Below are 11,750 nucleotides of genomic sequence, written 5' to 3' on the forward strand. Positions count from 1 at the left end.
CCCCGATTGACAGAGGGTCCCCGATTGACAACTGTGTACAAAACATATGGGTGGTCTTGTAAAAAATTTGAAGTACAAACAAAAGAGGAACAATAGGGGGTCCCCAGTTGCAGGCAAATACACACTTGTATGCGTATGCAGGTAATGTTAGTTGTTAGGGTGAGCAGTTTAAGACAAGTTATTTCTGCTCAAGTGCACGGTTCTTAATTTCAATTAAAGTAAGTCCTCGTGAGCAATGCTGAGTTAAAGTTAAAGTAATTGATATTAAAGTTTGTAACCTAAAGTCCCAGCTCACTAAGTATAAGCAAACCATATTAAACGCAAAGTACAATATGACACCACCGTAAAAAAGCTTTCCTTTTTAAATAAAAGAATGGGACCAAGTTGTTACGCGTTATAAATCCGTATATAGTGTTATTGGGCACATTGTTTACGATTTCCCAATTGGTGATAGCTCACCATGGACACGTAAAACTAAGCCAGCATCGGGACCACAGATATCTCCTGTGTCCTTTTCCACAACCATAACTTATTTGCGGGTAAGTGTAACTGGTAGAGTTTTTTATTTGACAGTTCGCTACAGGGGCAGGTATTGTGTGAAGTGGCACCTTCAACCTTTGACAGAAAAGACAATTTATAATTCTACAGCTTTGAATGATGCAACAGTTGTTTTTTTTTTCTGTAAGCTTAACGTAACGAAGAATCCCACCATTTCTACCATCCACACTGGCAACCAGTGACAAGTGATTCATGTAAACGTCTCCCAACAAACCTAGTCTTGGCCCAAAGACGCCCGTCCTCGAAAATGATCGTTCACAGTGTGGCCTCTAACGCCCTCCATTCGACCGGGGCACTTGCTCGCACTAAGGTCATGTATTGGGAAACTTGTGGGAGAATTTTGCCTGTTAGTTTTCTCTACGAGCTTTGCTGTACAGAACCAAACAGCAATCCTGAAAAGTTTCATTGTCAGTCTTTCTTTCAAATATAATGTTAACCCTTTTTTCTGTATGTTATTTTTTATCTTTTTACCTGGCATTTTGGCTTGGCTTCCTACGATACATGCCCAATTAATGATTATTTTGTGGTATAACTCTTTGTCTATCTTTTAAAATGTAGCGTTTTTTTTTTTATTGCTGTCTTATGGTCTTTTACTTTGTTTGGAACTGTTTGCCTTTTGGCAATAGTGGTTATAAATACATTCATGCAGAATCTTACATCAGAATGGTGTCAATTGGCTTTTTATTTATTTTTTTTCTTTTTGAGTCATATTGAGTACATTTTAGTCGCTGGGAAGCCCCCCAAATTCCATGACTACGATCAGCCTTTGGGGTTTTTGTGTTTGTTTGTTTGTTTTATTTTTTTCCTTACCACAAACAGTGGCAGATGATTTACTAGTCCATCTCCCCCTTAAAAAGCAGGGGATGTATATTCCCCAGTCCCGTCCCCAGGAGTTACGCCCACGGTGTTGACTCTGACCTTGGCCGATGGAGAGAGAGCTCTCTTCCCCCTTTGTGCGCCCCCTCGAGACGGACAAACCAGAGAACACTACTCGACACTTCCAGACGTTTTTCATAGTGGTCGTACCAATGAAGTACCATTGTATTATGTTCTCCTTAAATCTAGGTATTCAACAAAATCAGACATACCAGTTAGATTGAAATCTGAAAAATTAGGCCTATGATACTACCTACATTAGGGGCCTACATTACTAGAGCAGAAACGAAGGAGACACACTGGACCTGTCTTGTCTTGACGCTGTTTGCGACCGTAACCATGACTTTTTACATGCTTGGGGTAGTAAAAACCTTTCAGATGGTGGGTGAAAACTTTTCTTAACACTGAAATTGCAATTAATTTGGAGACATGGGAAATCAACACTTAAGCACAATACTACGCACTAACCTGAAGGTTCAGAGTGCAAAGCAAGCAGTAAGCATGGAATTACATGTACCTTGCACGTCATGGCTATACATATTTCTTCCTGGTTAAGTTATCGACATAGAGATACATGTATGATTTTCCCTGATTTACTGCTCAATTGCAGGAAAGTGTACAGCACGTAATAAGAAGGGTAGTTGCAATCAATTTTTTGTACAAATCTTCGGAAGTTACCTGCCACCTTGGTGTCCCGGCTAACCGTATTTCAAACGTCTGTTTCACTATTTCAACCGGTAATTTTCTGCCCTTTTAGTTTTTTTACGCTGTTTCCAAATACATATTATTTCATTGTCGTTTATGCACACATCTTCAAGAAAGCACCAATCCCGTTCTTCAAAATGTGTTCAGTATTAAACTAAATTTCTGGTTCCAAATTTTAAACGAAAAGAGCATGTGCATTAACTGTGTCTTCTCTGGACGAAATCAACAGCGCCCTCAGCTTGGGAAAACATGGATAAGTTTTAGTCCTTATGAAAGTGTCCTTTCCAATGTACTTAATCAATTGGGAAATTGGCAGAGATTTCTTACAATAAAGAAGAGGGCAAAGCTGCAGAGAAAATGTAAGAAAAAGTCACTGCAGCTACACTTTAAACCATGCGAATGCACACGTATGAATGCTCGTGTGAGGTGTGTTGGAGTTTACTTTGAGTCAGAGGCTAGTATAATCTTCTTGAAGCTTTCTTCATAAAGCTTATTCTGAATATTAACAATTTTGGGACGGTTACTACTGCAGACAAAAGTTCCCGTATAAAATTGACTCTATCAGTCACTACCCCCGTTTGGTGTTTTGAATATCCAACAAGAATTTTAAAAAATGTTCCCGTGTGAAGTCCCCTTTCCTCGGAACAAAATGTAGTTCCTTCCATGACGTGCGACCCGCTTAACTGCGTCTTCGAGGTCCAGTGCGTAAGACTTTTGAGACGCTTGTGTTGGTAACAGCAAATAGTCCCGTCCAAGGCAACTGCTCCACAATTTCTTTGCGTCACGCTCGAGCTACTGTGCGCTTGTCAAAGTGACGCAAGCAATGGTGGGTCAGTCACGGGGTGCGGCCGGTATTCATTCGCTGCCCATCAAGACTCTCGAAGGTCTGCCATAATATTTGAAGATGCGAATAATTATGTTAACACACTGACAGTTTTCATCCATAAACTTCAATGGCAGAAGTCCTTGGAGCAGCCAAGGACTATACTACCTCAAGAAGCTAACGAAAAAATAGCGCCGCTGTCAACAGGGAGCACACAGTGAGAGGCCCGCTGAATCCGAGGTTGCCTTGACCGTTGCACAGCGCCCCGTTGCAGCACCAAATCGACAAGGTCCCCCCGTCTACCTGAACTCCTTCCACAGCAACGCACGGGAAATCTGATGAGGAACACGAGCGCACTGTCGCGGTGATAGCTGGAATCAAACCTGAGGCTTCGGAAACGACTCTTGACTTCTAAAATGACATTGAAACAGAAACGGTTACAAAACAATAGTACATCATCTATATCTATTTTCACTCAAACGACTGTTGTCGTGCGTGAGGAAAAAAAGCCATTTTCGTTCTTCATTTGGGATAAATCACACCAGCAGAGGCACAGATGGAGTACATTTTTCAGGGAAAGATGCGGCACACTTGGACTTCATTTTGTTGAGGGGGCAAACAGGGGATTGGTCAAAGTACACTAACCACGACAAGACTATAAACAGATTCGTTTGAAATTCCTTCTCTAAATTCTGAGTGGGAGGCAGGGTAGAGACCTAGAGCGGGGGGAGGGATGTGCCCGGATATCTCCCTCATGCCAGAAAATGATAGGTATGACATTATCAAACAATGTACATGAACTGAAGAAAACTCCGAGGAAGCTACGAGAAAATTGCAATGGATGACGTTGGTAACCGTTTTGTTTATTTGCGTTAAGCCACTCACGCTCTTTGCCACCATTCCTCGTATGCGCATGCGCGCAAAATTATAATTTTTGGTCTACTGAACAGGTCCATTGTATGGTGTACTATTTGCGACACACATTTCTGTCTCTCTAAGCGACGTATCTACACGTACGACGCGACGGCAGAACGGTTTCCTGACATTCTGCCGTCGCGTCGCGGTCTTTTTACCATTACGTTTGTACGCACGCGTCGCGTATCGCGTCTGTCCGTTGCCTTTCGCGTCGTGCTGTCCTGCGTCCTTTCCATCTTTTGTTTCCATATTTGTCTGCCTAAACGTCGCTCCATCCGTCGCCTGTCTAGTCTTGTTGTCGTGCGTCTCGTTGTAAGTTGTATAGTGCGTCGCGTATTACGTCATCTGAAGCATTGCAACGTACGACACGACGCGTCATGTTCTGTCGCCCTTTGCTTCATTGTCTTTATAGAGGGCGCCTTTACTGTTCTCTTCCATTTCCGTCGCCCATGCTTGCATAGTACATGCTCTAGGTAGCAGGCCTTGATTCTGTTTAAATCAAATGCAATTTGAACGTTCGTCGCGTCAAACCATCAGTATTGTCTCCAGGAAATGAATAACATTAACGTCAGCCACAACAATGTTCTAGCTTCTCCTGCTCTAATTCTGATCTTTATCACAATTATTTGTAAAATCCGTTTTAAGATGCAATACATCAATCATTATTACGTGCTTGCTTATGCAACGTGTGGATCTGACGAGATATTATTTGCGTGGCCAATCAGGCTTGAAGAAAACACACCGTCACAATGATAATAGGGTCTACAGTATTTCATTCAGAAAAATGAATGACTAATATCATTGAAGTTGTGGTGCTGATAAAGTTAATGGGGAAGACTGAAGGAAGATTGAAGACATATATTCAGAGGGTGATTATATAGCGTGGGGTGAAGGCTGGGTGGTAACTGCCTAAACCTGAGGTTAAACCTGCGGTCGTACAATACGGGCGATTATGCACCATCAGCCTCGGCAGATTTCGCGCCTCGTGATTGGTCAACCCTTCGCAAACTCTTGGAGGCGCACTATTGTAAAATGCCCATGTCGTAGACAAGAGTGGAGTACTACCTGGAAACTGCTGGGATGGACTACAGAGAAAAACTCTATAATGTTACAATTCTAGCAGAAATGGAAACTTCACCAAGAAGTTCAACAGAAGTTGGAACAAGAATCGGCCAGGTAATTAAATTCTTGGCTTATGCTATGTGACAGCAGTTCTACGCAGAATTTTCTGCTTACACTTTTTTCATTTTTTAAAGTAAAATATGACAAAAACTAATTCCAATTAATGAATGAATAAAAAAACAAGAAAAAATCAAGGCCTGCGGCTCATTTTGCAAGAGCCGAAGAAGAAAGTGAAAAAAAAACCAGTGATTGCGCCCTCTGTAAACACCATGAAGCAAAAGGCTATACACCACACGACACGTTGCGTCGTGCCTCAGGCGACTAATACGTGACCAGACGCACGACACAACATACGACGCAACGCACGACGATGCAACGCGACGGGCTACGGAAGGAGCGACATTTAGGCTGAAAAAATACGCAAAATGCAAAGGACGTCAGACAATACGACGCGATGGGCGACGGCAAGACGCGACGTGTGTGTGCAAACGTAATGACAAGAAGGCAACGGCGTGCCTTCGCCTCGTATAGCTGCGTCACCTGAAGAGAGGCTAGAGAGATTGAAATGTGCGTCATAAATAGTACACAATCCCATTGGACCATGACAGTGACAATCGCACATTATGCAGCTGTACGACTTACCACGCACTGGCCGCTGCACGGTATCTGCTGGATACCATCGGCGATGAACGGGTCAGCACATCCTGCCGGACTGTCGGACAATTGACCCAAATCAAGGTATGTGCAGTTGTAGCACTGTGCTTCTACTTCGTACGCGCCGAGAACTATGAGGAAATAATATAACAATTGAAGAATTTATAGGTAAAATAAAACGTATTGCGTACTAATAGTTAATAGGTCTGACATCTAAGCCATCCCTACTGGTCAAGAGCCAGCGATGTATCTATAGCATTTACTGTCAGGGGAAGGGGGCAAATTCCAAACTTGTGGCTAATTCGAGCACATTCAACATGCAGTGATGTTTGGGGGGGAATCAAAACCTTACTTGCGGTCCTATCCTTGCTTTTATTTTGTGGTGCTGTTTTCTTAGGGTTTTGGTACTAATATTAGATAAGTAAATTACCGATTACTTGAAATGCCCTTCATGGTCATAGACTGATTACTACTACCGGACACGTCCATTTTCCCATTCTACCGGGTCGGAGGAGAAAAAAAATGACTTTAGTCAATTTTTCAAACACTATAAAAACACAGTTGGGAATGAAATGTCAATTTTTCATTTTTTTCCCCTAAAATTGCATTATTCAGAGTAGGCGGGTTCTCAGAATGATTGTGTAAAACATGTCCTCTGTGTCCGCTACACTGAGTACTGTTGAACACATCTTCGTTTATTTAGGGAAGAGGTCAATTTGAGGCACGATATGTCAGGAAATCTTTCCTCTTCCATAAATTTATATGTTGGCAATTAAATAATTCACAAGGACCGTCCCAGGAGACAATTTTGTGAAACAAGCAAAAAAGCAAAAGAATCGCAAATTCTATGGCAGGTTATTTCTCCCATTCAAAAGTTCTGGAAGCTCGCCATGTTTCAGGGTTCACCCCGAGCCTGAAGGTCGTATATCCCCGTAGGCTGCATGCACAGTGACCCAAGTATTTGCTTGTCATATAGTGAATAAGGATTTCCGTTGTTTATGACTAGATGCATTAACCCCCCCAGTATCCTGTGGACCTACGGTTTGGGTTTCTTCTCGATTCCTTTTTTTTTTTTCTCGACCAGGAAATTCCGAGGGAAAGTCAACTTGGCTGTACAAGACCATGACAAGACGGAGTGTTGAGTGTACAATGTCACGGTAAAGGCTGGGCCGACCACATTTACTGTGAATCAATAACATCCGGGAACGTGCATGGAGGGACTATGTGACACCGCTGTAATCATTGCGACATAAGGTTGTGCGCATGCGGAACCTAGATAATTTGATATGGCGCCCTCTTGTGACCATCCCTGACTTTTCCCTTCCCAGTTTGTAGCACTGTGTAGCAGTGAGTTGGTGCACAAGTCAATGGTGTAGCGCTTTTTGCTACAGATTGCCATGCCCACGTACGCTTATCTGTTTCCATTCGTGTTTGCTTGTGCGTCCAGTCTAGTCGGCGGCAAGGGGGTTGGTCTAGTTCCTGGGTACCATTATAACCATATTGCGTATCTAAGTCCAAGCCTATGAAGGTACCTGAAATTTCATAGGCTCGTACTGTAGCATGTAGCACTGCTACACGACATGCCTGGGAGATTTGTTCGTCCCATTTCATGCCATGCCTGGTATACTTGTGACGGCTGGACAGCACGCGTGACCGTTGCAAAAGATCATTCAAACTGCGATATGAATAGGCCTACATTGTGCAATTTTATCTTTTTCCAAAGAAACTAATCATGAATAATTCGTTAAAGGTCACGAATGTTATTCGAACATGGCAGCCAGTCTGTGAATAAGATAAGCGATACTATTTTAGTGCGAAGTTTGTCTCCTAAATCAATGTACATTTGCTGCTATTATAGGAGTGTCTCTGGATATGAAGAAATTGATTTTCAAGGTTTTTCAGGACATTTTTATCCACCTATCATGACTTTTTTGACTGCCATTTCAACCGTGTCAGCAGTGATAAACTCATCAGGACACAGTTACACACAAAGGCGAGTGAGCAATTTGGATTGATCATCGTATGTATGTATTTCAAAACTGATCAAATTGTCGCCCAGTACGCCATTTTCAGCATTATAGATGGAGCAAACATTGGGGATTACATAGCACCTGTTCCACTTTGGTGTAAAAGGCACTTTTTGAGGTATACTTTCAATTTCTTTGTGACTATTGCTCCATGCTGAGACCATGGAAGAAGGAATGCTGAGACTCAATTATAAAAAAAAATTAAGCATCAAGAGAATTTCGTCATTGACATAGGGGTAGTTCTTGTAATAAAGATAATTGAATAACAAATGAATTAAATATTGACATGTAAAACTTTGAATCTGTAGTGGACAAATTGTTTATTGCAATGTTCGATTTAAGATGATAGTATCTAGGCCTACAATTTTGTAATTAAAGTGTTAGCTTCATGTAAACATTGAGGCCTAGGCCTGTATTTTTCTGATAATAAAAATTCCTTCGAAATGAATATTTTTCATTGGTGCCTTTTTTAGAAAACCCCACAATATGGATCAAATATGGTGAAGAAACCTTCCCTCCCTTTCCCGTTTTTAGTGCAAATATTGTGAACTACGGAATTCGGGTTGTATGGGATGCCCGTTGTAATTGTACATGTATATAGCCCTGTGTACATGTACACGTAAGCGGAGTAATGCGCTGTGCGTACGTGTGAGTATTCATTTCTCGTACATTTCGTCGTAATATTCGCTGGGGAATCCCACCGTTTTATAAAAAAAACTACACATATTGCCCATTTGAAAAGCTGCTATTTTATAGAAGCAAACTTAGTTATTATATCCATACCTTCAAAATGTTATAACTAAGTCAACTTCATGGTGAAAAACGCCCCACGAAACTTGAAAATTTCCAAGCAAATTGATGCTTTTCAACCTGTTTCATTGTTTGTTTTTTTCTTTCGCCTCTTTCCCTTTTTTTTTTTTTTTTTTTTTGGTGATTGCATTGTTTTTCTGGGAGAGAAAGCGGCTTTCTCCTTGCCTGCCCGCTGGCTCCTTTCCCGCCCTCCCCCCTCCGTGACGCCCATGACATATAGGCCAGTATGTAAGACAGATAATCTTTCCATTCAGTGCATACTTACACACAGCAGATAGGATCACGGTGTGAATGATGTTCATGGCTGATCCAAGCTGGCTGATCCAAAATCCGCGATTAATTCTGCGGTATATGGGCAGAACATTTTGAGAGAACCTCGTCAAGAGAATGTCTATACAATGCTGCCTGCATCGCAAATTAACAAACTTGGGCAAGAAGTGTACATTTTGCATCAGCTGATATAAAAAGCATGTAGATATTTTTCTCAATCAATACAAGGAGTTGGAATTTCCAAGCGTAAAAACATCGCGCAGAAATGAATGCATATATCACTACCGTTTACCCTGGGCATTACTACCGTATTATACTATTTCGCTGGAAGGTGTCTCAGAAATTATCACGTTTGAGCTCCCAGGATGAATCTCCGTCCATCTTTTTTAAAAGTTTCCATTAAATGCATGGAATCCCTTGTTTCGGAGACCGCCAGAAACGCCTTATAGAAATGGCAGCCGCACACGACACACGGAAATAAACAAAATGACATTGACTCGAAGCAATGCATGTCTGCCAAGACAGGTTTACAAAGTATCGGCAGGCCTGTATGTATTAGATGCCCCTCTTTAGTTCGGCAATAAAAACGCTGTTTCATAGCCCCCCCATAACCCCGAGACAACGGCTAGAACCTTACACCTCCCTGCTAGAACAATTTCTTGGTTCCACACGTATGTTCACTCCCATGCTCTTGTGCACCACTTAGTTGAGAGCTAGCGCATGCGTACTCGAGCACTTCATGCGAGGCAGGAGACGTCATGTCAAATATCGTCCCGACATTTCTTTTCGTGGATGAAGATCATAATTATTTTTAACAAAACTCAAACAGATGAAGTTCACGCAGATCATCTGATAAGTAAAAATGGATTAGACAACATTAAACCACCGCATTATATGAACCCAGTTGCACAAAATTTGAAACAAATTTTGAAAAAGTGATTTTTACAAAAAATAAACACAATCAGATTGGAAAGAAAATACATCCACGGTCTTTTTCGTTTTAAAACAACTTCTCCAATAATAAAAACATCGGTAGTATTTTCAAGTTATTGCAAATTTAATATCTCGCACGAGAATCATTTGTACGTAGTAGTTTAATGCGTGCGTTGATGGAGTACATGTACATTGTACATGCACAGTACATGTACATGAACTTGCACATGTGCACACTTAAACCATGGCCGACCGGTCGACAGAGAGCCAAAACTGAAATTGATCAAACTAACACAGGACAATTCGCTATAGCTTAACATAACCGGCATGGTAACCTTTTTCAAACACTCTTTCAGTTATGAGGATATGCAGCATGTGTGGAATAACTGGGGAACAATTCAAATTTTCAAGTTTAAAATACCCTTTTTATGTTCAGAAATGTAACGGTAAAATACATCTTTCACCCCATTTTCTCCCAAATGTCTCTTTTGATTAACGGGAAACACATCACAAAATGAAATCTGAAGCCTGATTATACTTTCTCTGGTATAAATTCAGGAGACGTTTACACAGTGCGGAAGATCTCGGCGGATAGATTTTGGTGTAGCCATTTGCTGGATGGCGTCGCCATTTGCACAAGCTGCAGAAAATGACTCGACTTTGCCGAATTTTAGCACATGCGTACAAACTAAGTGGAAGAGGTGAACATACGTGGATCCGCAAAGAAAGCAGCCTACACCATCAGGACAACAGCATTGTCTGTTTCACCAAGCTCAAGAGGATATGAAGCCACAAACCAGCCCCGAACATATAGATGCAACCCAAACAGAGAGTTTGGCATATAATAGGGTGCGAGTGGCCACTTCAATGTAAAGCTGAAAACAGCTAGCAAAAATGCCAAGTGTAAAAATGCAGTTACCAATCTTATGTACAGGCCAGATGAACAAAGGAAAATGAAATTCAGGGTCAATAGATAAACAGAAACAGCTAAATTCACTATTCTCGCACCTCGGCATATGCTAGAACGGAAGACCTTACGAAATTTGCTGTGAAAGATGCTACTTACACGGTCACGGGTATGAGTCTCGCAGATTTTCCTTTTTACGTGTCGGCAATGTGTCGGCAACTTGAATTTACAACAGCGCTCAGTTCTCAGCACTTCTGTGACGAATCACGACCTACGCCCAACATAACATGTACATGTACAGTAGATGGCTGTGCGCAGTCACTTCTAGGTCGCCTGGTCTCAGTTTTTTTTTAGACAGCACGCTTAGGGAAACGCGACTTGATTAAAGCCTAAAGGTGACAATCGGGGCTGTGGAGAATGCATCCACCACCAAAGCGACCATTTCAAATGCAGGGAAGCTTTGCGTACAGCACTACACATACCCAGCGCGAAGACTAGTCTCTACTCGAGTGGAAATAAAAAGCATATTGCGATAGGATAGTGCATGGCATATTCCCCGAACCGCTGTGCAGTAAAACATAATCGCCGTCCGGCTGGGCGTTGTTTCAACGCATGCGCACGCAATACAGCGGCATGTTTGGGCAACATTAAGGTTCTGACCCATAAACCCCCGCGAAGTGAACTTTCAAGGCAAGTAAAGATCAAAGTGTACACCACATACTAACTCGAAAAATCTGACTCAGTAGCCAGTTGCAGTGTACTGAAACAACGCCAAACCCAACAGAAAAAAATCCAGACGGCGATATTATCAAATATTCTGGGCAAAAATGGTTCAGAGATTGCGTGAATAAGGCCGGCTAAATATACAAAGAAAATGTGACGAAGAAATTAAATGGGAAGGTGCATTGACCGGGGAGGACTGAGGGCTGTATGGTGCGATAGCGTTGTGCAGGCGAAGCATACATAGTGTGGACCTCTGCACAAAAAAGTCCACATAATGTAGGGTGCGATGGCGTTGTGTGGACTCGCACACTTCCACTCAATTAAATGTTTTCCCCTCTCTGAAAAACAGTTTCAAAGGTATTTTGGGGTCAAGGTTATCTGTGGCAAAATGAAGAGGAACGGTCCGGGGAATCATCATCTAAAATCC

At 42.0% G+C, this 11,750-nt stretch overlaps 1 protein-coding gene across 1 annotated transcript; it reads right to left on the reverse strand.

The window, feature by feature from the left end:
* Window positions 1-1,565: 1,565 nt before the first annotated feature.
* LOC110989095 (uncharacterized) lies at window positions 1,566-11,709 on the reverse strand. The gene is made up of 4 exons (XM_087130513.1): window positions 10,760-11,709; window positions 8,756-8,832; window positions 5,642-5,784; window positions 1,566-3,373 (listed from the first exon to the last, which is right to left on the reverse strand). Exons 2-4 carry the CDS (start codon window positions 8,790-8,792, stop codon window positions 3,140-3,142), a joined length of 414 nt encoding a protein of 137 aa, XP_086986639.1. The 5' UTR covers window positions 8,793-8,832; window positions 10,760-11,709; the 3' UTR covers window positions 1,566-3,139.
* Between the last annotated feature and the right edge of the window lie 41 nt (window positions 11,710-11,750).

Source organism: Acanthaster planci, linkage group LG20 (assembly GCF_054643075.1).
Source record: "Acanthaster planci isolate LZ-2023a linkage group LG20, COTS_SCS, whole genome shotgun sequence".
Lineage (NCBI taxonomy): Eukaryota > Metazoa > Echinodermata > Asteroidea > Valvatida > Acanthasteridae > Acanthaster > Acanthaster planci.

Bases quoted from the DNA above. Each gene is read 5' to 3' on its own strand.
- LOC110989095 (XM_087130513.1), bottom strand. From the start codon at position 8,792: ATGAACATCATTCACACCGTGATCCTATCTGCTGTGT. The intron at 5,785-8,755 runs GTAAGTATGCAC...ATTTCCTCATAG, and splicing joins CGTGATCCTATCTGCTGTGT to TTCTCGGCGCGTACGAAGTA. The intron at 3,374-5,641 runs GTAAGTCGTACA...ATGTCATTTTAG, and splicing joins CGTGCAGCGGCCAGTGCGTG to AAGTCAAGAGTCGTTTCCGA.